A 26801-nucleotide genomic window follows, 5' to 3' on the forward strand; every position below is an offset into this window, starting at 1 on the left:
AGGAATGTACAATCATAACAGTTTTCTTACATAATTTGAATTTATTATGGACATTAATTATATTGGTTGTCCATTACCACAGATAGTCGTAACTGATGTATTTACCACTATAAATGCCCTATAACTTTTCCGATTCACCTTCCTTATTTACTTCTGGTTCATGTATCTTCCCTTTTTTTGACCTTTATTCATACCGCCCACGTCTCTTCTTTGACAACCATTAGGCCCGGTTCTCTTCTTTGTATTGTCCCGTGCCTTCTTCTCTCAATTAATAGAATTAATTGGAAACGCTACTTGTCGTTATATTACTGATCCACGCGTCATGCTTCGTCAGCATACTAACATTCCACGTTTAATGCCTTTTTACACCAATAAAGATAGTCCCCTCCACTTTCTGAATATTCTCTATTGAATATTCGGGAAGTGGAAAGATTTTATGGTGGAAATTCTCTGCCGCCGCTTTTCGAATATACTCATGCCTTCTTCAGAACTGATGTGACGTACATCACATCTATTTAATGCCCATGCCACGTGGCCTCTTTCGATTGGTTCTGCAGTTTCTCAGCGTTTTTAGGGTTTTTCTGCGGTCGCGTCAGTCACGAAGTGACGGTTCCAATATGACGCTTCATAATGACCGATTTTAACAATGGTCATGTTTCCTTATAAATACTCCACTCTTTTTTATTTCTTGGAGTCTTTCTTCTTCCATATCCATCACCTTCTTCTTGCTTCTCGTTTTTCTGCATTTTTCTTCTGTACCTCTTTGAACAGTCATGTCATCCCCAGATCCTCGTAAGGTTGTGATTGTTGACGAGTTTACTCCTTCTAATGCTCCCACTAGAAGTAGGAGGGGTGGTAGTCTTCTTAGCCTTGGTTCAATATCTAACCGTGGTTCCCCTTCTCAGAGTAGTGCTTCTAAGCCATCTTCCTCTAGACCTAGGGCTCCTTTAACCCCTAGGTCTTCTTCTAGGAACAGAGACTCAACTGATCCTGTGCGTGAACCCATAGTTGCAGAGATAGTTCCTCAAGAATTTTCTTTTGTTACTGATCGTGAAACCATAAGAAACCAAGTTTCTTCCATGACCTCCCTTAACCCTGCTGACCTTTACCCTCGTCCGAAGAGAATGTTACTGGAAACTAGATTTCCCAATTTTAGTTCCTTGTGCCAACAAGAGAACTACTTCCTACCATAGTAGTTTTTCTTTTGTCTATACCTACCCCTTCACTTTAGGGTTCAAACCCCCTATTGATCCAGTAATCCTTGAATTCTGCCGCTATTTCAACATGTGTCTTGGCCAGATTGGCCCCATAGTATGGAGGGCCGTTGCATGCCTTCATTATTTGGCAAAACTGGTTTCCTTGCCTTTTACCTTTAGGCACTTGCTTCACTTATACTCCCCCAAGTTGTTTCGTGAAGGTGTGTTTACTCTCGTGGCTAGAAGTAAGAGACTTTTGGTTAGTCCTGAAGATGATCGAGATCGTGGTTGGTATGCTCGTTTCGTTGCTGCTCCTACTAGTGGGTTAGTGGGCGAAGAAAACATGCCTTTCCCGGAGAAATAAAACTTTGCACGTAAGCTTTTTCTCTTTTGTTTTTGAAATATCTCAAAAGATTTCATTATAATAAAATATTCAACCTTTCAGCATCCATGAAAGTTTTTGATGAAATTCCCAACTTCCGTGCTTGGGTAGAAAAGATATTGACAGCTGCACCTATGGAGAAGAGGTCCTGGAAATACCTTTCTCAAAAATTTGGTTGGAAAGTGAAGACGCACATTTTACCTTTATTGTTTTTTTCCTTTCTCTCTCTTGTTTATTCAGATTTTCACATCTTTCCCTTTTTACTAGGGTTTCCCATTCGTGGTATTAGTCCTGCATCTGTTCCCTCAATCAGGCTTTTCGTGAGTCTTGCTCAGGAAAGAATTTTAAGTGCCTCTTCTCCTAAAAGGAAAACTCATGGAGCCCGTGGCTCTGAGGGTGAAGAAGAGACATAGGAGGGTTCTTTAGTGAGAAGACCTCGAGTCAGGAGACGCGTAATTTCTGATGATGAAACTTCTCCTTCTCATGACCCTCCAACAAGGTCAATCCCTTTTAGACTTTTGGATGAGCCAGAGAGTGCTCCTTTAATGGTTTCTGATGATGATGATGATGAACCTCCCCCAAGTTCTGTTGATAGATTGTTCGCTCATGGCTTCGAGGGTAAGGAAGCTTCTGTGCTTGTTTCTGAGGAAATTCCCCTTGCTACTCTTCCAGCTTCGGTTTCTATTATCCCTCTCGTGTCTTTACTTGTTGCTTCTCCTATTGTTCCTCCCGTGGCTGCATCTACTTCATCTGCTATTCCTGTGGGTGCTTCCCTTGCAGAAACTGGATCCTCTAGCAGCGGTATGACAATGAAAAGAGTTATTGTTGAAGTTCCTGAAGGTGGGAGTTTACTAAAGAAATCGGGCCCAGCTGATTTGTGGTTAAAGCCCTTGATTGGACCCGTAGAGAAGAAAAATTTAGAAAGCCATAGCTCACTGACTTGGATGAATGATATCGTTCATTCTTCTTTGAAGGTACAATCTTAATTATACTTCCTTGCTTTTCTCTTTCTTATTCACAAATCTTCCTGCTTATTCGCAGATCAGTTTGATTGGCACAGAGCTTATGAAGAGAATTTCCCAAGCTGAGCAGCAAGTTGTAGACTTTTGCACCGAGGATGACAATTGGAAGGGACAACTCGAAGGTCTTCAACTGGAGAAAGAAGTTCTGGTAAAAGAAAAGAACGCTTTGGAGCAACAAATGAAGGTGGTTGCTGCTGAATTGTCAGTTGAAAAGGCTTCTTTTAGCCAAGCTGGAAAGGACAAGAATATACTTGAATCCTCCTTTGCTGAACAGCTTTCTAAAGCAACTGAAGAGGTAAGGTCAAGAAGATCTCCGTGCCTCTACTGATAAGATTCAGTTTTTGAAAAGTTCTCTTGCTCCTTTGAAGACAGCTTATGAAGCCTCTGAAGTAGAAAAAGAAGAGCTGAGAGCTGAAGTTGACCAATAGGAGAAGGACTATGAGATTCTCGAGGACAAATCGTCATTGGATGTGAGTGGGGCTTTTTTAAACACTCGCCTTGAGACTCTGATGGAAGCTAACCACGAAGGTTTTAACCTTAATGCTGAGATTGTTAAAGCTAAAGAAGCAATTGATATAACTCAGCAACGTCAAAGCTTTTCCTCACCTGAAGATGAAGGTCCCGAGGGTGATGGAAATGGACTTGTTCCTGGTGAAGTTAATGTTCAAGCCTCTTCTTCTCAAATTAATCCTTCTTCTCCCGTTAATGATGCTCCCGCAGATGATGTCCCTTAGTTTTTTCTTGCTTTCATGTTTGTTCAACTTTTGGGAATTTTATTTTATGTATTAGAAGGTTATTTTTTGGCTACCCCTATCTTGTTTTGGGGTTTAATGACAAACAAGTACCTCTGTTTTCCCCTAAGTTTAATATATGTGTTTCGGTTACTTTCACCGTTTATTCTGCTCTTTGATATATGAGCTTTTGTTTTGTTCTTTGATATTTGAACTTGCATTTAAAAATGCTATAATAATCTATGATTTTGATAAACACGAATTTTTATACAAGAGGGTCCTTTTTTATAAGAGACATTGATGAAGATGACGTCTCATCTTCATTTTGGTGTAAATATATGAAAGATGAAATAGATAAAAAGGAAACAATTTGAAGAAGTTTCATGCTTTGAACTTTCAAATAAATTTCGTATATGATTTTCTCTATTATTCGTACAATACTTTCACAACTGCTTTCTTTGTAGCAGATTTTCAGATACAAAATCGGGTTTATTATCCCGTGACTAAATTTTGTCCTTAACCTAAAAACTCGTATGGACTTGGAGCGTACCTTGTGTCCTTCTTGCGAGTTCACACCTTCTCAAGGTTGCTTCAAGGTTTTTGATTCAGGCTTGAGTTTTGACTCTTTTGCTTCTTTGTCTATATGTATAGTCCCCCCAATGTTAGAGCTTTGAAGTATGAAATCTCGAACACTAGACTGCTCCTTCCTTTTTGTCCATTCCCTGAAAAGGAAAGTACACACAGGACTCAGAGATATATGTTTAGATGATGACTGCTTAACCCTTTTTTCATCAGAAAGGTTGTAACCTAGACCGAAAATAATTTAGTATTCCGCGTGTCTTTCGGGTCTAATATCATCATTTGGTACGTGCTAGATTTTTTCCTATCATCTAAAATTCTTAGTAAAACTCAAAAGAACGAAATAAAATTATATCTGAGTGATACCTGGCCGTGGGTACTTCCTTTGCCTAGAAGTGATACTTCTTCAAATGAACAGCGTTCCAATGTGATGGTAGTATGCTGCCATCCATGGTCTCGAACTTATACGCCCCTTTTCCAGTGATGCCTCGAACCCTATAAGGGCCTTCCCAATTTGGACTTAACTTACCCACGTTATCCGTTTTCGTTGCCCGAAACACCTTTTTGAGGACGAAGTCCCCAATCTTGAAGTACCTCAGATTTGCTTTCCTGTTGTAATATCGTTCAATCATCTGCTTAGGAGTCGCCACCCTTATTAGTACCGCTTCCCTCCTTTCCTCTAATAAATCCAGACTCGTCTGCATTTCTTCTTCATTTGCTTCCTCAGTAGCATGTGTATATGTCGTACTTGGTTCACCTATTTCAACTGGAATTAGGGCTTTAGTGCCATAGACGAGTGAAAATGGAGTCTCGCCCGTACTTGTTTTTGTTGTTGTTCGATAAGCTTATAATACTCCTGGTAACACTTCTGGCCAACTGAATTTTGACTCTTCTAATCTTTTCTTCAAATTATTAATAATAACTTTGTTTGTTGACTCAGCTTGCCCATTAGCTACGGGATGGTAAAGTGCGGATGTAATCCGTTTAATCTGTCAACTTTGAAAGAACTCTATGATTTTCGTGCCTATGAATTGCGGGCCGTTGTCATGCACGATTTCCTTTTGAACTCCAAAACGACAGATAATGTTTCGCCAAATAAAGCCCCTGAATTCTTTTTCTCGCACTTGTTTGAAATCTCCTGCTTCTACCCATTTTGAAAAATAATCCTTTAAAACCAATAGAAACCGTACCTTTCCTTTAGGTTGAGGTAACAAACCTACGATATCCATACCCCACTTCATGAAAGGCCATGGCGAGATAACTGAGTGTAACAATTCTGCTGGGCGATTCATGTTATTGGCATATCGTTGACATTTATCGCACTTGGCTACAAAGTTTTCTGCCTCTTCTTCCATTTTTGACCAATAGTACCCCGCTCTTATTAATATCTTCACCAGTGATCTTCCCCCTGCATGATTGCCACAGTGCCCCTCGTGTACTTCCCTCATCACATATTCTATTTGTGAAGGACCAAGGCACCATGCTAAAGGTCCACCGAACATCTTTCGGTATAAGTTTTCACGAATTAAGCAAAACTGGGCAGCTTTTTGACGAAGTATCTGTGACTTCTTCTTGTCTTCAAGCAAGATTCCGTACTTGCGAAAAATAGACAAACTCGTTCCTCCAATCCCAAGTTAAGTTATTAAAATTTATCTCGTTCTTGTCTTGATCGAGTGCCGAATGAAACAAATGTATTACAATAGCATTTTCTACATTTGTCACTTCCGTAACAGGCACCAGATTGGCCAATGCATCTGCCTCCACATTCTCCTCCCTGGGTATTTGAACAGCCTTCCACGATTGAAATTGTCTGACTAATTCCCGTACCTTTTCCAGGTATTGTTGCATTCGTTCCTCTCTTGCTATGTAAGTCCCCTTCATTTGGTTAACTAATAGCTGCGAATCACTTTTGATTACAATCTGTTCTATGCCAAGTTCTCGTGCTAATTCCAGACCTGCAATCACAGCTTCGTACTCTGCTTCATTATTAGTGATGGGATAATATTTTATTGCTTGCCTTTTAACTTCCCCTGATGGTGGAATTAAAACAATACCTAAGCCCGCTCCTTTAACATTTGAGGAACCGTTAGTAAATAAAGTCCAAGTCTCCCGATTAGATCCGGTAAATACCTGTAACTCATTTTCTACTTCAGGAACTAAATTCGTGCTGAAATCTGCTAAAACCTGCGATTTTATTGCAGTTCTAGGCTGGTATATGATATCATACTCACTAAGTTTTTTTGCCCACTTAGCTAACCTACCAGATAGTTCTTATGCAATATATTTCTCAGGGGGGAAAGCAGTTATTACAGAGATAGGATGACATTGAAAATAAGGTCTCAATTTTCTATATGCCATAATTAATGCTAAAGGAAGCTTTTCTAGATAAGGGTATCGTGTCTCAGCATCTAACAAAAATTTACTAACACAATATATTGGAGATTGTTTACATTTATCCTCTCGTACAAGCACCACACTTACCGCCACTTCTGACACATCAAGGCAGATAAGCAGCCTTCTTCGTCTTTCGGTTTGGATAGGAAAGGCGGATTTGACAGATACGATTTTAAGTTCTTGAGGGCTTGTTGGCATTCATCAGTCCATTCAAATTGATTCTGCTTTTCAATACTGAAAAGAATTTAAAACTCTTTTTCGATGATTTTGAAATAAATTTCCCTAGGGCTGCTATTCTTCCTATTAATCTTTGTACTTCCTTTTTGCTTGTGAGTACCTCTAGTATTTCCTCGATAGCTTTGATTTGTGCAGGATTTACTTCAATTCCCCCGTTAGAAACAAGAAAACCTAAAAACTTACCTGATGATACGCCAAAAGCGCATTTTTCTGGATTTAGCTTCATATTGTACTTGCGGAGAATCTGAAAAGTATCTGATAAATGCTGGAAATGATCTCCCGCTTGTGTTGATTTGACTAGCATATCATCAATATAGACTTCCATAGTCTTTCCTTGATGTTCTTGAAACATTTTAGTTACCAATCTTTGGTATGTGGCTCCATCATTTTTTAGACCAAAGGGCATGACTTTGTAACAGTAAGTCCCCCTGTTTGTGATAAAGGAAGTTTTTTCTTCATCTGTAGGGTCCATCTTTATCTGGTTATATCCTGAATATGCATCTAAAAAACTTAACAACTCATGTCCTACGGTAAAATCAATTAGTTGATCTATGTGCGGCAAATGGAATGAATCTTTAGGACAAGCTTTATTTAAGTCAGTATAATCTACAAAATCACCATTTCCCATTCTTTTTTGGTACTACCACAGTATTAGCTAGCCAGTTAGGATATTTTACCTCTTGTATTGACCCAATTTTTAAAAGATTTTGTACCTCATCTTGGATCACCTGATTTTTGAAACATCCATGTTTCCTTTTCTTCTGCTTGACAGGTGGATATGATGGGTCCTCATTCAGTTTGTGAGTCACTACCTCCGGTGGTATACCTATCATATTTGAATGCGACCAAGCAAAGCAATCTGCGTTAGCTTTTAAAAATTCAATCAACTTACCTTTCATTTCTGTGCTCAGATTTGCTCCGATGTAAAATTTTCTGTCCGGCCAGTTTCTAAATAGCACCACCATTTCGAGTTCTTCTGTAGTTGTCTTAATATTTTCATTTTCTTCTGGCTCTTGAATAACATCGGGTCTCGAATCAACATCAGTTTGTGCTGGAATGCCTTCAGTTGAGGTTTGTGTTACAACATCCTCAATTGAATTCCGTAACTGCTATTTCTAGCTTGCCACCTCGTTTACTGTGCCAGTAGGCACTACTGAATTGATACTCCTAGAAGCTTGTTGATCTCCACGAATTTGACGATCCCCCACTGTGAAGGAAATTTGATAACTTGATGCAATGTAGACGGTACACCATCCATATCGTGAATTCATGGTCTCCCCAGGATTATATTATAGGCCATATCTGCATCTATCACCTGAAACTTTGTGTCTTTGATAACCCCTTCTGCAAATGTAGCCAGCACTACTTCCCCTTTTGTGATAACACCTGAATTATCAAATCCAGACAAAGTTCGTGCCTTTGGTGCCACTTTGTCGTTAGCTTGCATTTCATCCACAACTCTTAGTAAAATGATATTTACGAAACTACCTAGGTCAATCAAAACACGTTTTACGTTAGTTTCGTGTACAAGTAAAAATATTACCAGTGCATCATTGTGAGGAATCATCACGCCATCCGCATCTTCGTCATCAAATGTTATACTGTCTCCTTCCAAGACTTGGCGTATTTGCTTCCCATGAATGACTGTGACTTTTGACGTCTTCTTCCCAGCTGTATAAGTCACACCATTAACCTCGTCTCCCCTGATTATTACATTAACCGTTCTTTTTGGAGATGGAGGTTTCGGGGGTTCTTGTCTGTTCTACATATATGATTGTCTATCCTTTTCGTTGAATAGGTCAGTTAAATTACCTTGCTTTAACAAATGCTCGACCTCTCCTTGTAGTAACCTGCAATCTGCTGTTCTATGGCCATGATCGTTGTGAAATTCACACCAATAATCTAGATATCTTTTGTTTGAATCCGATCTCATTTCTTTAGGCCACCACACCTTATCTCCCATACCTCTTAAAACAGCCACCAACTCGGAGCTACTGACATTAAAACTGTAATCTCCGATTCTCGTATGTGTGCTGGAGTTGTCTCCTCGTGCATCCCGTTCCTTTCTAACTCTGGATGAGGAACCTGCATCTTTTTGCCTTGACCTCGATTCAGATTGTAAGTTTTCCTGTTTGGACCGAGAATCTCGACCTGCAGGACCTATATAAGGCTCGTACCTATTTTTCCCGGTCCTTTTTTCTGATTCTGAATGTCTTGACCCTGCTCTTTCATCAACCTTTGGCTGGGAATCGTGTCTTCCTCTATCCGCAACTTCGTGTTGTTTCTGTTATACACGTCGTTCCAAGTTGTTGCTAGAAATTCTCGCAAACTTTCCTTCAGTCTCCTCGTGGCTTCTGAACTTTTCTCGTTTAGATTGCTTGCGAAAGCCATGGCTGCCCAATTGTCAGGTACTTGTGGTAACATCATCCTCTTCCGTTGGAATCTATCCACAAATTTCTAAGCAGTTCCGTGTTTCCTTGTTTTACCTTAAAGATGTATTCCATCCTTTTTTTAACTTTTTGAGCTCCCGAATGTGCTTTTATAAATAAATCTGCAAGCTCAGCAAAAGAATCAATAAAAATTTTCAGGTAAGAGAGAATACCACATTAATGCTCTTTTCGTGAGTGTTTCACCAAATTTTTTGACCAATACTGATTTTATTTCTTGCTTGGTTAAATCGTTGCCTTTCACGCCAATTGTAAACGCGATTATGTGATCTAGCTGGCCAGTTGTTCCTTTATATTTTGGAATATCAGGCATTTTAAACTCCTTATGAATCGACAAAGGTGCTACACTTGGCTTCCAGAGCTGTTGTGAATATTTATCAATATATACTCTTGAATCACGGGTGGTACGCCAGGTATTTATTCTATGCGATCATTTTGCTCTTTCAACTGTTTCTGCAAAGTTAGTACCAAACTTTGTAAATCAGAATTATTTGGTGTAACTGACCTTCCATCACGAGATTCATTGGGAGTTCCTCCGCTTCCTGAATTGGCAAGCCCCAAGCTTGGGTTTTCTATGGTTGCCGTATTGTTTGGAGGAGGAGTTGGCGGAGCAGTTGGCAATCCCCTAACAAAGGCTTGGAGAGCACTATTCACGTGTTCTGCGATCAATTGTTTTGAAGCGTCTAGTTCGACAGTCTGCTCATCCCCTTGAAGGGTAGCTGATCTGAATATTGGAGAGACGGTGAATGATGCACTGTAGGGTAGCTGATCTGAATATTGCATGTGAGAACCACGGCCACCTGGAGCACCATGAGAAGCCTGTAGTGCTGAATGAAACGGCCTGGGAGGATGGCCCCTACCAAAAGAATACCTGCCTCCAGACGAGGCACAACTGAATCTACCAGAATGACGAGGCCTCTTGTCAGACCCCTGACCGCTCCCCTGAGCTAGAACCATCTCAACTCGCCTGGCCACATTGGCCGCATCCTGAAATGAAATCTCGCTCCCTGTCTCCTTAGCCATCTGCAATCGAATAGGCTGAGCGAGTCCCTCAATGAACCTCCTCACTCTCTCTCTCTCGGTGGGGAGTATAAGAAGAGCATGATGAGCCAAATCAACAAACCTAGTCTCATACTGGGTGACAGTCATGGAACCCTACTGAAGGCACTCAAACTGCCTCCGATAATCCTCTCTCTGGGTGATAGGGAAAAACTTCTCCAGAAATAGCTGAGAGAACTGATCCCACGTCAAAGCAGGCGACCCGGCTGGTCTAGCCAAACAAAAATCCCTCCACCACTTCTTGGCGGAACCTGATAGGCGAAAAGCAGCAAAGTCGACCCCATTGGTCTCCACTACCCCTATGTTCCGCAGAACCTCGTGACAACTGTCCAAATAATCCTGGGGATCCTCTGAAGATGTAACGCCATAGGTAGTAGTAACAAGCTTGGTGAACCTGTCCAGCCTCCACAAGGCATCAGAAAACATAGCTGGCCCATCATCGGTCTGTGCTACAACACCCGGCGGAACTACCCCAACTGGCTGAGCTGCTGGAGTCTGAAACTGGGGAGCCATCTGCTCCGGAGTGCGAGCAGCAGGAGTCTAGGCTCCTCCTCCAGCCTGAGAGACAATTGGTGCTACAGGGAATATGCCTGCCTGAGTGACACTCTCCATAAGGCCCACTAGACGGACCAGAGCATCCTGGTGTACCGGGGTGGCGATGAACCCCTTTGGAACCTGAGCTGGTCTGCTGGAACTGTTTGGGCCGGAACCTCATCCTTAAACTCTACCTGAGGTTCCGCCGCTGGTGCTGCTGCTTGAGCTTTGGGCTGAGCCCTGACCCTGCCTCTGCCTCGACCTCTAGCACGGCCTCGGCCTCTGCCCCTCGTAGGAGCTGCCACTGGGGGCTCGGGCTGCTGGTCAGCTGATGAAGCGGTACGTGTCCTTACCATCTGCGAAAGAACAGAGTGGAAGTTCAATTAGCATTGAGAAATCAAGTCGCACGATAGGAAAGAATAGATGTGAAGTTTTTCCTAAACTCTGTAGCCTCTGGGGGATAAGCACAGACGTCTCTGTACCGACCCCTCAGACTCTACCTAGCTTGTTCGTGAATTGTGAGACGTAGGCAACCTAGCGCTCTGATACGAACTTGTCACGACCCGGATTTCTCACCTTCGGGAGTCGTGATGGCGCCTACTCGTGAAAGCTAGGAAGGCCAATAGTTACAGTTTTACCACCATTATTGTTAACTCAAACAGGAACAGATAATAACTAAAACAAAATAATTATAAAATGCGGAAGTGATATAGCAATCCAACAATTATAATACATAACTACCCCAACTGATCTGGTGTCACAATTCACGAATGACTAAGATTTACTACAAATATAAGTCTGAAAGAAGTACAACTGTTCTCGAAACAGATGAGACAGAAGAAACTAAAATAGGGAAAGGGGACTTCAGGCTCTGCGAACGCCAGCAGATCTACTTTGGTCTCCCTGGACTAAAAGCAGCAACCTCGAATCTACTCACAAGGTCCGGCACCGAAATCTGCACAAAAAGTGCAGAGTGCAGTATCAGTACAACTGACCCCATGTAGAGCCTAATCTCGGCGAAGTAGTGACGAGGCTAAGACACGAGAACCATATAAACCTGTGCAGCTAAATCATATACGAGCAGAACAATAATAAAAAAAATAACAGATAAAGATGGGAAGGGGAAACATTCTGCGGGGAATATCAAATTTTAACAGTAATTCAACAGAGAAGCAAAATGAAAAACATATTTGTATCAACAGGGATAATGAAACAGTAAAACATGCACGGCATCACCCTTCGTGCTTTTACTCTCGTCCTCACCATAAGAAACAACAGAAACGGCACGGCATCACCCTTCGTGCATTAACTCTCACAATCATGGCACGGCATCACCCTTCGTGCATTAACTCTCAAATCATGGCACGGCATTACCCTTCGTGTATTAACACTCACAATATCGGCACGGCATCACCCTTCATGCATTAACACTCACTCATAATATCATGCACGGCATCACCCTTCATGCTTTACACTCTTCCTCACCCAAAAAATAGAAACAATACATCCCGGTAAGGAATCAACAATAGAAACAATAACATCCCGGCAAGGGAATCAATAATAGAAATAATAACATCCCGGCAAGGGAATCAACAATAGAAACAATAACATCCCGGCAAGGGAATCAACTATAACCAATCTCGTTTCAACAGTTAATTCCATGAAATAAGTCTCAACTTGAGTCAATACTCAACAATGATCAAATACCCAACAATATCTTAAAACTTGCTCAACATAGAGAAACATCATTTTTAAGCATGAACGTACATGATAAGAGACATAACGATCACAGTGTAAGACTCACTTGCACGCTCAACATCAACGTATAGATACTCCTCACCATGCCTATACGTCGAGCTCAATACTAACACATAGCAAATAAGACAACAACACCTATTCCCTCAAGCTAAGGTTAGACCAAACACTTACCTCGACTCCACGGCCAAAATCAAGCCTCAATTACCGCTTTACCTCTCGGTTCCACTTCCAATCCTCTTGAATCTAGTCATAATTAACTAATTAACATCAATTAACGCTAAATAAACCAATTCTAATGCAGGAGTATAGATTTCCCAATGTTTTCCTAAAAAGTCAAAAATCGACCCCGGACCCGCTTGGTCAAAACTCGAAGTTCGAACCAAAACTCGATTACCCATTCACCCACGAACTCAAATATTTTAAAATCTGACCTCAAATTGAGGTCCAAATCCCAAAAATTCGAAAATCCTAATTTCTACCCAAGAACACCCAATTTCCCATGAAAAACCCTAGATTTTCAAGGGAAATCATGTAAAAAGATGAAATAGATTGAAGAAAAAGAGTTAAGATTCATTTACCTATGATTTGGGGAATAACTTGCTCTAGGAAAATCGCCCTTTGGAGTTTAGGTTTTGAAATTTTTAAGAATGAAGTGAAAATCCCGTCTAAAATCTCACTTAACAGGCTGCAGTTATCGCAATTGCGATCAGGGGTTCGCAATTGCGAACCCTTTGAATTTACTGCTGCCTTCGCATTTGCGACACATATGTCGCATTTTCGACTTCTGGGGCCTTCGCAATTCCGGCCAAAGTTTCACATTTGCGAGGTTGGCCTTCCCAGGCCTTCTTCGTATTTGCGACAATATTGTCGCATTTCCCAGGCCGGCAGACTTCGCATTACTGAAGCGTGGTCTCGCATTTGCGAGATCAGAGGCATGTGCAAAACACCAGTTGCACAACTGAGTTTTCTTAAGTTCTAATCACTCTGTGGCCTATCCAAAACACACCCGAGCCCTCGGGGCTCCATACCAAACATGCACACAAGTCTAATAACATCATACGGACTTGCTCGTGCGATCAAATCGCCAAAATAACATCTTAAACAACGAATTTAACACCAAACTCATGAAATTCTCAAGATAGTTAAAAGTTTCTATTTTCTCAACCAAGGGTCCGAATTATATCAAATCTCTTTCGTTTTTCACCAAATTCCACAGATAAGATCTAAATACCATAGCGGACCTATACCAGACTCCGGAACCAAAATACGTGCCCGATACCAACGAGATCACACACTATTCTATTTTTAAAAATTCTTATATTTTCCAGCAAACAATTTTCTTCAAGAATTCATTTCTCGGGCTAGGGACCTCGAAATTCGATTCCGGGCATACGCCCAAGTCCCATGTTTTACTACGGACCCTACGGGACTGTCAAATCACGGGCGCGTTTACCAAAAATATTGACCGAAGTCAACTTTAATCAATTTTAAAGGCCAAATTTAATATTTTTCTTAAATTTCACATAAAAGCTTTCCGGAAACGCGCCCGGACTGCGCATGCAAAGGAGAAAGAAAATGAGGTTTTCAAGGCCTCGGAACCCAAATTTGGGACCCTTTGGGTCATCACAGGTACCCCCTGTGTAATATATGAGTGTTAATACAATTTCAATTCAACAAAATATTAACATCGTAACACAAAGGACATTGAAGTTTACCAGTCGTCTTGTGGATTATGTAAAGTAGGAGAGAAATTATTTCCTCGCTCCTCGTTCGCCCGCGGAGATAAGTTTAGATCCGGCCAAACTCTTTCAGCCGGAACCTGTTGGGCTAAAACTGCTCCAGAAAAACCACCCGATGATTGAGGGTTATCCCTGCTTTGCGCAACCTCATTATTGCGAACTCTTCAGCCTTGACGTACATTTCCAATAATTTTATCATAATAAATTCCCTGTATTCATCCGGAGTCCCCAAAAAATCTCTCAGAGTTTCATCATCTTCGATGTTAAACTCAGCATAACAAGCAACCCCTTGCGGAATCACAGAATATGGATATCTTCCGATTATTTTAAGATTCACCGAACATTTGCTCAATCTCATTTTATTGCATAACAACGATACCAGTCTATCGTACTCCATTGTAAGTGGCAACTTAACATGACTCTGTGGAGATAAACTATAGCTCACTGAGTTTTTCGCCACCACAACCTCACCCCCCCAATATAATGAAACCCTAATTTTTTGCTCTTCAGACATTATGAAAAAAGCTTAAGAATTTAACCACAAGAAAAATTTATCACGAAGTTGGAGTATTTCTGAATGATAATTTTCAAAACCCTTAACGCCTAATATAGGGCAATGCCCAATCCGAGGGGTCAAATTTTTGGAAGTAAAACGCGGTTTAAAAGGGCGTTTTACATATTCAAATTATTGTTATGTCAGTTAAGCGCAGAAGATTTATTGGTGGGCCCACTAAACATGTAAGACGCGGTAATGAACCGCGCTTTATATAAGACGCGGTAATGAACCGCGCTTTATATTCTTGTTTTTTCAGCTACTATGTAAATCGCGGTTTGTTACCGCGTTCTATATAAAACGCGGTTATGAACCGCGCTTTACCTTAACGACCGTTTGGGACGTTAAGGTAAAATGCGGTTCATTACCGCGTTTTATATATAAATATAACTTTTTTTACACTTAAAAAAGTATTTTGAGTCCAAAAGAATCACATTTAGGTTCCAGACTCTATTATGAAATATAGTCTTAATCAATTTAATTGCTAGTACAGTTCAATCAATGAATGAACGATTGATGATTAGAATGATGGTATTGATGTAGGCCTATGGGACACAAGCAATAATTACAATTACATCAATGCTAGGTCAGTAATAAGATAAAAAGAATAATAAATCTTTCATCAAACTAAAGCTTGGTGCTTAATACATGGGACATAGCTAATTAGCTAGTATGTCTATCACATACAAAGTACAACCCCTTGAACGTCCAGCTCCTATCAGTGCACCTCCGCTCTAGAGTTTTCAAGGTGGCTACTCAGGCTGTCAGGGTCATTTCCAGGGTCAGCAGTCCCAGCAGCCGAGGACTTGTTATACTTGTGGCGGTCCGAGGCACATTGCTAGATTTTGCCCTTGAGCGTCGAGCAGTTCTCAGCATCAGGGTTCTTGTACCATGGTTTAGGTACGGGGTGTTCCACCGCCCGCTCAACCAGCTAGGGGCAGGGGTCAGATAGCTAGAGGTGGAGGTAGAGGTGTTAGTGGTGGAGGTCAGGCCGCTAGAGGCGGGGGTCAAGCCGCTAGAGGTGGAGGCCAGCCAGCAGGAGACCGTCCCAGGGATGTGGTTCAGAGTGGTGTGGCCCAGCCTTGATGTTATGCTTTCCCAGCCAGGCCTGAGGCTGAGGCATCCGATGCCGTTATCACAGGTATGGTTTTAGTTTGCGGTAGAGATGCTTCAATTCTATTTGATCCAAGGTCTACATACTCCTATGTGTCATCTTATTTTGCTACATATTTGGTTGTGCCTCGTCATTCTTTGGGTGCTCCTGTATATGTGTCCACACCGGTGGGTGTTCTATTGTTGTAGATCGTGTCTATCGCTCGTGTGTGGTTATTATTGGGGGTCTTGAGACCCGTGTAAACCTCCTACTTCTCGATATGGTTGACTTCGATGTCATTCTGGGATGGATTGGTTATCACCTTTGTTTACCTTAAAAATGGTAACTACAATTATATTTGATTGTGTGGTTCTAAAAATACGTGATTTATTTTAATACTAGTTGTTAGGCAATGGATGCTAAGTATGAGTAAAGAAAACAAGGAATGCAAACCAAAAAGGGTCGCTAGGCTGGGCCTCGAGCTAGCTGGAGCAAGGCCTCGAGGTCTAGTCGGGCTAATAGCTACAAACGATCGATAAAGATCAATGATAATGAAGGCCTTACAGATGGCCTTTTGCGGTTAATGATGAGCAATAAATGAAGAACAATAATGAACAACGAAAGAATAAGCAATAAATATGAAGAATAATAATGTTAGCGAAGAGAGCAGAGAATGTGTATTGTATTCAATGTGTTGTGTAATAATGCGGATCCCCCTTACAAAATGACAAAGGCCCCCTTTATATAGGAGGGGCGAACTCCAACATAGTACATGTCTAATAAATGGCGAAGAAAAGCTACTAGTACAGCTGTATAACAGCTCAGTAAAGATTTGTACTGTCCTTTGCAGGCTTTGTCAGTCTTCATCACGTGTCTTCAGGTGCCTTCCGCCTTTTTTATGATGATCATCAATCGTACTGCTCCGAGATCGACCATAATGAGCCTTCGATGTGCTCCCTCGAGGAATGCACCTCGGGGTTGCACCCCATGCCCTGCTTCGGGCTTCTTCGAGGTTAGGCGTGGAGCAGCATAGTAGCCCTAAAGTCGAACTCTCCAATTTTGGCCGTATACAGATAGTCCCTGCGTTTCTTAGAATGAAAAGATAAGAAACGATCTTGACCTTGACTCTCTCGAACCTCTCGTGATGACATCATGCTCGTGACGTAAGCGTTCCAAGTGACTGAAAATATCCCATCGGTTCGTCTCCTTAAAAGCATTGATTATACCGTCAGTTCATTTTTCCAAAAGGCGTTAATTGCGCCGTCGATCCATTTCCCCAAAAGGCATTGGTTGCGCCGTTGATTCGTTTCCCCAAGGGGCATTGATTGCGTTGTTGGTTACATTATTGTCCCTCTATAAATGGGGGGTTGCTTGAGGCAAGACTTCACTCAATCTTTCTTCAACAGCCTTTGGCTCTTTCCCTTCTCTACATCTTCCTCTAAACTTCTATTTTTATGGTTCAAACTCGTGACCATAAGGTCATACGACAGCAACTTTGTCAGTCATGCTATGGCTCTTTTTCAAAGCTTTTCACCACTGAGTGGGATTATACTGAGTTGTTGTTGTTGTTGTTGTTGTTTTTGTTGGCTCGAAATAATGAGGAAAGGGCCTCAAATTCTTCCCGTACCAGAAGATATGTGGACCGTAAACCACTGCTCATCTCTCTTAACTTCAACCTGGTGTGGCGCCTCATTCCTTTTGCTTTCCATGGAGTGAGGTGACATCATCTACTAACTTTTGCATCCCACACTGGTGCAACGTCTCAAGAAGTCGCTTCACAATAGTAGTGCTGACGAGACCCATACTCGCCAAATTTTGCACTGAGCCACAATTTCCCTCGCTCGTTAAAAGCTTTTGCTCTTTGATAGGCTATAGCTGCTTCGGAGGAGGTTCTCGAAGATATCGCTCTGAAGATTGAAATGGGGTCCCGAAGGAAACGATTCCCGCAGATGTCCTGAAGATATACCCTCGAAAGTAGATTAGGCTTTTTAGCTGTTGTTTTTTGCTTCTTTGTTTCTGTGTAAGGCCCCTCGTGGGCTTTTTGTAATCGTCGTTTATTAATACAAAAGTTTCTTTAATTTGCCTTCGACTTGTGTTGAATTCCATTCTGCCCGTGTTTGTGAAAAACCCAAGCGTATGACTTTATCGATCGATCCGAATACTGGACCCGGACATAGTAATCCCTTTGGTTCTTGATCGGCTAATATGATATTCCTCGAAACTCTTGTCATCCTTCGGACTAAGCCTGGATTGATCTGATACAAACTTAGGTCGCCAGGACTCTTGAGTCCGAATTGAGTGAGAGCTGGGTCTCGATTTTCTCTAAAATAAAGCTTAGCCTTTTTAGGCCTTGTTGGTAGTCCTCGAGGGAGAGTTTGCTTGATCATCTGAAAATAAAGATAGCCCTTAGGCCTTTACAAATAATCTGCGAGTGAGAGTTTTCTTGAACTCTAAAGTGAAGATAGCCCTAAGGCGTTATAGATAGTCCCCGAGCGAGGGTACAGCCGAACTCGGGTGGCCCTTGGGCAAAAATAATCGAGAGAGCATTTGAATTGAACTTGAGATGAAGATAGCCCCGAGGCTTTGTTAATAGTCCCCGACTGAGAACTGGCTCGAACTCAGGTAGCCCTTGTGCTTAATAATTGAGCGAGCGTTTGTTCGAACTCGAAGTAGAGATAGCCCCGAGGCTTTATGAATAATCCCCGAGTGAGAACTGGCTCGAGCTCGAGTAGCCCTTGGGCTTAATAGTCGAGCGAGCGTTTGCTCGATCTCGAAGTAGAGAGCCCTGAGGCTTTATGAATAGTCCCCGAGTGAGAACTGGCTCGAACTCGGGCAGCCCTTGGGCCAAAATAATCGAACTAGCGTTTGCTCGACCTTGACTGTTAATAATTTCCGACAATCCGGTTCTCGATGTCCTGATCCCGACGTCAATCATCATGACATAAGCGGTTGAAGAGACTGAAGGGTTGCTATTTTGTACGATTCCCAGAAGCATTAATTGTACGCGGCCGATGGTCGGTCTTTTGGCTTCCTTAGCACATTCAAACGATCTTTACAAAAAGACGAATCCCATAACCTTGTGGATATCATTCTCTTAGTGCTTCCAAAATTTCATTCAGCCCTTTTTAATTTCCTTGAATTCTCCCTTCTCTTTTCCACCAATATTTTCCATCTCCTTTGATTTTCCGCTTTAAAGATGGCTAAAACTTCATCGTCCTCTCGAACGACCAAGGGCAAAACGGTAGTTCCTCCTAGTATTGAGGAGTGTACCCCCGGGCCTTATGATAAATCTTCTGACTTCCAAGTCGAAAACCCCTCCTCTATTCCGGGATGGTGCGAACCCATATCTCGGTATATCAGTTTAATAACCGAGATCAAGAAAGTGAAAGCCGACTGCCGTTGGGGGGAGGCGTTGCTACTAGAGATTCCTTCACAAGGAAAAGACATAACCACGTACAAGGCCTGTTTCCTTAGTGTGTACACATATCCTTTCACCCTAGGCCCGATAGAAGCCTCTTCACCATCGATAGATCCAGTGATCCTCGATTTTTGCAGCCAATATCAGGTGACACTGGACAAATTTATCCATCGTTCTGGCGCATTGTTTATATGGTTAGGTATTTCTCAAGTATGGTTGGAGGGATGCCTTTTACCATCGACCATCTATTTAGGATGTATAGCCCCCGACTTTACGAGGTGGCCTGATTAAGCAAAAGCGCCGATCTCTGAAGGCCTTTTTTGCTAGCATCGATGAAGACAAAGACCGAGGGTGGATGAGCCGCTTTGTCCGAGTCAGGACCTCGGACCTGATCCCTGCTGGGAGAATGCCATTCCCCGAGGAATGGAATATGAATCGTAAGTAAACACGTTTCGCTAATCGGATATCTTTTCTTGACTTTGAATTAACCTTCTTTGGTGATACAGTTGTCGAGTGGTACCCCGGTGCTGTCAACAATCTCCCAGGCTGGGTCCAACGACTCGATTCGATCTACCCGTACGCCGAGCGCGTGTGGTGTGATCTGGCTAAGACCCATTGGGAAGCCAAAAATCATGGTGAGTCTTTATCTCAGTCATATTCGAGCTCCTTAGAGGAGATACCTTTCGCTGATAATCTCGTCCTTTGTGCCTATGCAGGCCTTGGAGAGGCCGTCTTGATGAGGGAACCCCCATCTGGGGGAGCAAATGCCCCGAAGCCTGCTAAGGAGAAAAAGAGAAAGAAGAAATCACCAGCTGAGTCTTCAAAGCCGAAAAAGGCTAAAATTCAAAAGCCTGAGGCCGATTCAGTGGCCTCAACTCGGGAGGCGGCCGAAATCTTTGTGCCGAGGGCAAAAAGGGTAATGACTGCCTGCTGGTTATTTAGGGGGGAAAAGAAATGCTGTTGCCTCGAAATCTACTGAGCCGAAGGTGATTGAGTTGGAGGCTGCCGAGGTGTACCCGACCCGAGATGAGGGGATTGTTGAGGGGAATTCGGGCGAAGTCCCCGAGCCGACCAACGACCTAAACGTATTTAGTGCCGAGGGGCACCTGGCTGATGAATCCTAAGGAACCAATGATGAAGCCCCTTGGAGGGGGGAGAGGGCCTTCGTTGAATCAGTCGAGGTGATCAATGTAGATGAGCCTCTGCCGGGCCTATCATTCTCTTCTGGGCAGATACGGGATGCCCAAGATATGAACATTCCCGTCGAAGGGGCATCCTCCGGAGAGAATAGTACGTTTGAAAGACGTTTTGCTGGGGTTGAGGAAGGCCCCGATATCGACGCCACATTGATCTTTGAGGAATCCGAGAAGCTTCGGCAACAGGTAATCTTGACTTTGACCGCTGTATGTTGAATTTCGATTCTTGCTTTTTCGACTCTCTTCTTCTGTGTTTTCATGCCTTAAAGCTCTCTCACCAAGCCTTTTCCAAGTCACAAGCAGAGTTGGCTAGATGTGAGGACGAATTTAGGAAGCTCTTTTCTGAATTGGACGAACTTAAGACCCTTTATGCTCAAAAGGAGGGGGAGCTAGGTGACCTTCGAGCACATTTGGAGAGGATGTCTTGAGATCGGGCCGATCTCGATGAGCAGGTAATATGACTTTCATGGGTTTGCTTTTGCGCCCTAGCCAGTTAAGTGCTAAATGCCTTGCTTTGATTCTTTCAGCTTAAGCGAAAAGATGATCTAATGCGAGAGGAGCTTAAAATCAGAGATACGGAAATCCTCGGGCTGAAGCAGCGTACAGATGAAGTGTCCTCCGATAAAGAAGCCCTCCGAGAGAGGCTGATCTCGGTTGAGCATCAACTCCAAGAGGCAGAGGGAGAAAGACGCAAATACAGATACCTCCATTCTTAACTAGTTGCTGAGCTATCTATAGCTAAGTCCGAGGCCGCTGAACTCATGTCCTCATACAGAAAAGATGCCGCTGCTGCAAATGCTCGGGCCAGGAAGGTATCGGAAGAGGACGAGCTTAAACTCTCCCGAGCTTTGGAACATGCCCGATTAAAATCTAGGAGACAGGCTCTCGAGGATGTATACGCAGGGGGCATCGATTTGTCTGCTGAGATCGAGATGGTGAAGGCCCTAGAGGAAAAGCCGGCAACTCTGCTTTCCTCCGATGGTGGTTTAGCTAGTGATTCGACCAGCGGCTTTGAGGATGATAAAGATGAAGATGAAGTCCCCGAGGGGGAAGAGGCCATCGATGTTCCAGGGGTCGAAGGCCAGGCCGTTGGAGGCACAATTTCTGAGGGAGCTCCATCTGGTTAAACAACCCCGGTGGTAGATTAGGTTTTTATTTGTTCCTTTTTTGTGTAAGGGCTCCAGGCGCGAGCCTCGTAAATATGACTTTGTGAAACCTTACCATATGTATATAAGGATTTTTGCTTCTCTTCATTTCTTGTTTTCCCTTTGCCTTTTTAGAATAAATTTCGACGCTTGTCGATAACAAGTTCTATGTGTCGAACTTATGATATAAACCCCCCAGGTTTTCATGCTCGATGAGCGGTTGATAATAGTTGACCATTTAGGGCTTGGTCCTCGAATCAAATTTTGACTCAGGCTCGTTAACCCTTAGGTTTTTACTATATCGGCCCTTAGGCTCTTTAGGCTGGCTCTTAGGCTCTTACGCGTTGGCCCTTAGGCTCTTTAGGCTGGCTCTTACGCATTGGCCCTTAGGCTCTTTAGGCTGGCTCTTAGGCTCTTACGCATTGGCCCTTAGGCGCTTTTTAGATTGGGTCGATGCGACCTCTGATATGGATATAGTTTTCCCCTTTTCGGTTGAAGTTTTGATTATGCCTTGGCGTGTTTTGTGTTCGTCCGACTCTTTGACAGCTCAAATAAGAACCTCGATTATGAGTCGATTGTGACGATAATTGAGTGCCTCGGGAGGTTCTTTCGTAGGCCGATTTTCCGAAGCCTTTTTGCTGAAGGCTGATTGTCTTGAAGCCCTTTTGCTGAAGGCTGATTGTCTCGAAGCCTTTTCATTGTTTGAAGCTGATATGATCGAAGCTCTTTTGTTTATGCCGAGGGTAGCCTGATTAACCGGTTCTTTTCGAAGTATTTGGAGGCCTTTTGTTTTATAGCGGCACTCGGATGTCTGTGAAACGCGTTAAGTCGGCCGTAGCCTTTTGTTTGGCCGTAGCCTTTAGTCCCCGTGTGCAGTGACCTTGGCGTCTATATTGAGGGTATGCCTTTTTAGGGGTCTTACAAGTTCAAAATATAGCCTTGGCCTTCATGTTGGGGTTATGCCTTTTTAAGGTCTTATAAATTTGAGTATGCCTTGTTGAGGTCTTACAAGCTTGGTATTGCCTCATTAAGGTCTTACAAATTCGATGCGGCCTCACTGAGGTCTTACGAGCTCGAAATTGCCTTATTGAGGTCTTACGAATTCAAGTTTTTGATGGCTTCGACGAGCTGTCTGTTGACAACAGTCCCCGAGTGTTTGAGGTTTTTCGGCCCTTAAGCCGTTTTGCGTGAAAGTATTGAATTTCTTCGAGTGTTTTGACAAGCAAAGAGGTTTCGTCAATTGTTTGATGTATGTGTACATGTTTTTTGCCTTTGGAGGCTCGATTGTTCTATATGGACACGGTTTATTTGATCGTTTGGCCCAATACAATATTCTCCTATCGAGGTCCTCTTGGGCGTATTCGGTTTCTTACTATGGGTGATCTCCTGGGGTGATGCCCCGCCCCCCAGTATTTGAGGTTGATTCAAGAGAAGCCTTGAATACTTGATGAGTTCTCCTTAGGTAGTATATGGATGTTGCCTCGTTAAAAACCTCGCCGGTAAAACCCGTTCGGGATAAAATCCGGTCTAAGGGAAAAAGAGTGCAACGCGTGCTTTAAAACTCGAGGTCTTCGAGTTGGAGGGCGCTTCGATTCTTCTCGATCGAACACCTGCAGTTAGTTAGTATAAAACATAAATAAAAAGGGAGAGGGTTGTACCTTAACGATGGTGTTTGAGCTTTGATAAATTCCAACTACTTGTTCCGAGGACGCGGCACGGTCCTTTACTCAGTCATTTGGATGTAGCCGAGAATGTAGGTTGTAGTTGTTAGCTAATTTTTCACTTGTCTTTTGGCCTCTTTTCTGTAGAGGGCGTCGATGCCGGTGACATGTCATGCACCGCGAACATCTCTCTTGCTGCATGCTGCTCCCCGTATATTGCCTTTACTCCATCCTTGGTTGGAAATTTCATCATTTGATGGAGGGTCGAGGGTACTGCCCTCATACTGTGTATCCACGGCCTTCCAAGTAAGGCATTGTATTTCATATCACCTTCGATGACATGAAACTTGGTATCTTGGATCGTATCGGCTATGTTAACTGGGAGGATGATTTCCCCTTTTGTTGTTTCGCTCGCCATGTTGAATCCATTGAGGACTCGAGAGGCGGGTACGATCTGGTCGAGCAGTCCGAGTTGCTCCACCACCCTCGACTTGATTATGTTGGACGAGCTACCTGGATCCACGAGCACACGTTCATTCTGAATTCTATTCAAAAGAAAAGAAATTACTAGTGCGTCATTATGAGGCCGGGACAAGGTCTCAATGTCCTCTTCGCTGAACGTGAGAGCATCCTCTGGTACGTAACTCCAAGTTCGCCTTTCCCTGGTGATGAATATCTTTGTCCATTTGAAAACGGGTTCCTGTGGGGCGTCGACCCCTCCAACGATTATGTGGATGATGTGTTGTGGTTCTTCTGGATCGTTTTTCCTATCTGCATCTCTTTCTCGGAAGTGGTTTTAAGCCCGGTCACTGAGAAATTCACGAAGATGCCCTTCGTTGAACAAACGGGCTACCTCCTCCCCAAGCTGCCTGCAATCCTCGATCCTGTGACCGTGAGTTCCGTGATACTTACACATCAAGTTGGGGTTTCTTTGTGAAGGATCTGATAGTACGGGTTTTGGCCATCTGGCATCTTTGATTTTCCCTATGGCTGATACGATGCCCGAGACATCGACGTTGAAGTTGCACTCAGATAGCCATGGTGCCTCTACCGGCCCAGTGTGCCTATCGAACCCGGCTTTACCCACGAGTCCCTGGGAATTTTGACCTCGATCCATCCTTCGATCGCCTCGAGGCGTGTTATGCCTGGGAGCGTTTCTTCGATCTTCTACATATGGCTGGTATCTTTCTTTGTTTGATCTTGGCTCCCTTTCTGTAAATCTTTGCTCCTTTGTTAAGAGCCTTCTAGGTTATACTGAGCTCGAAAGGGCTCCTAATTGGTCGTCTTCGACCCTGATTTTTGACTGATATCTATTGTGCACGTTCGCCCAGTTCACGGCGGGTTACTCGATCAAATTTTGTTTTGACTGCCTTGAAGCTACCGAGCTTCGTTCGTTCAAGCCTATAGTGAAGGCATGTACTGCCCAGTCATCGGAGACTGGTGGTAATTCCATTCGTTCCACCTGGAAACGAGATACGAACTCCCTTAGCATCTCGTTCTCTCTCTGTTTGATTTTGAAAACATCGGACTTCCTGGTAGCGACCTTGATGGCACCAGCGTGTGCCCTCACAAAAGAATCTGCCAACATGGCAAATGAATCTATCGAATTTGGGGGTAGGTTATGATACCACACCATAGCCCCTTTCGACAGTGTTTCTCCAAATTTTTTCAGCAAGATGGATTCAATCTCTTCATCTTTCAAGTCATTCCCCTTTACGGCACAAGTGTAGGCGGTAATGTGCTCGTTGGGGTCCGTGGTCCCGTTATATTTTGGGACGTCGGGCATTCTGAACTTCTTCGGGATGGGCTTCGGAGCCGCACTTGGCGGGAATGGTTTCTGTATGAACTTCTTTAAATCTACGCCCTTCAGAATCAGGGGCGTGCCCCGGATCTGATCGACCCTCGAGTTATAACTCTCCTCCCTTTTATCGTTATCTTCTATCTTCTTTTCTCTTGATTCAATTCTTTTGGTGAGGTCCTCGAGCATCTTCATAATAGCGGGGTCAGCTGCTGACCCGTTGTTGCTCGATCTCTCCAGTACCTGCTCGACTCGAGGAGCCATTTCCGGTGCTACTGTGCTTGGGGTTTTTTAGTCGCTTTGTAGCTGAGCAATAGCCACCTGCTGTGCTTGTAACATTTCAAAAATGACTTGAAGACTAACGTTTCTTTCCTCACCGCGCACGCTTCCGTTGGTAGGAGAGCTTACATCGACATGCACAGCGTTCCGTGAGCTTACGTCGATGGCGATTTGTGCTGGTGCCTCCCCTGGGTTTTGCGGTGGTACACTGGCATCTACTGGTGCTGTCCCTGGGTTTTGTGGTGGTACACCGACATCTGCGTTGTTTTCTCCCTGGAGCCCAATGCCGTTGTTTTCACGTGCATTTGCTGAGTTAGACATTTTGACCTGAAATCAAAGATTCTTGAACAAGAAAAAGTGTGAAGGATAACTTGTGTTTTCAGAAAACTAGCACCAAAACAATCACTATTATTTTTGGCCCCACGGTGGGCGCCAAACTGTTTACCTTGAAAATGGTAACTACAATTATATTTGATTGTGTGGTTCTAAAAATACGTGATTTATTTTAATACTAGTTGTTAGGCAATGGATGCTAAGTATGAGTAAAGAAAACAAGGAATGCAAACCAAAAAGGGTCGCTAGGCTGGGCCTCGAGCTAGCTGGAGCAAGGCCTCGAGGTCTAGTCGGGCTAATAGCTACAAACAATCGATGAAGATCAATGATAATGAGGGCCTTACAGATGGCCTTTTGCTGTTAATGATGAGCAATAAATGAAGAACAATAATGAACAACGAAAGAATAAGCAATAAATGTGAAGAATAATAATGTTAGCAAAGAGAGCAGAGAATGTGTATTGTATTCAATGTGTTGTGAAATAATGCGGATCCCCCTTACAAAATGACAAAGGCCCCCTTTATATAGGAGGGGTGAACCCCAACATAGTAAATGTCTAATAAATGATGAAGAAAAGCTACTAGTACAGCTGTATAACAGCTCAGTAAGGATTTGTACTGTCCTTTACAGGCTTTGTCCTTTTCATGACGATCATCGATCGTACTGCTCCGAGATCGACCATAATGAGCCTTCGATGCGCTCCCTCGAGGAATGCACCTCGGGGTTGCACCTCATGCCCTGCTTCGGGCTTCTTCGAGGTTAAGCGTGGAGCGGCATAGTAGCCCCAAAGTCGAACTCCCCAATTTTGGCGGTATACAACCTTATCACGCTATATTGGACTGTCATGCCAAGACCGTGACCTTAGCTTTGCCGGGGTTGCCTCGACTGGAGTGGAGAGGGACTCCTGGTCATTCTGTCAGTAGGGTTGTTTCTTATATGAAGGCTCGCGTATGGTTGAAAAGGGGTGTTTGGCTTATTTGGCTTATGTTCGTGATTCTAGTGTTGAGGTTCCTTCTATGGATTCCGTGCCAGATGTTCGGGAGTTTCTAGAGGTATTCCCTGCAGACCTGCCAGGGATGCCACCCGATAGGGATATCAACTTTTGCATTGATTTGGCTCCGGGCACTCAGCCCATTTCTATTCCGCCATATCGTATGGCCCCGCCGGAGTTGAAGGAGTTGAAAGAACAGTTGCAAGAATTGCTTGATAAGGGCTTTATTAGACCTAGTGTCTCGCCCTGGTGTGCG

General features: G+C 43.3%; 1 protein-coding gene across 1 annotated transcript; it reads right to left on the reverse strand.

Annotated features, from left to right (window-relative positions):
• Positions 1–23940: 23940 nt before the first annotated feature.
• On the reverse strand, positions 23941–25206 carry LOC109208002. Its single transcript, XM_019371003.1, has 3 exons — positions 25186–25206; positions 24526–24606; positions 23941–24372 (listed from the first exon to the last, which is right to left on the reverse strand). The coding sequence occupies exons 1-3, from the start codon at positions 25204–25206 to the stop codon at positions 23941–23943; spliced, it is 534 nt and encodes a 177-aa protein (XP_019226548.1).
• Between the last annotated feature and the right edge of the window lie 1595 nt (positions 25207–26801).

Source organism: Nicotiana attenuata, unplaced genomic scaffold, assembly GCF_001879085.1.
Source record: "Nicotiana attenuata strain UT unplaced genomic scaffold, NIATTr2, whole genome shotgun sequence".
In the NCBI taxonomy this organism is placed as follows: Eukaryota; Viridiplantae; Streptophyta; class Magnoliopsida; order Solanales; family Solanaceae; genus Nicotiana; species Nicotiana attenuata.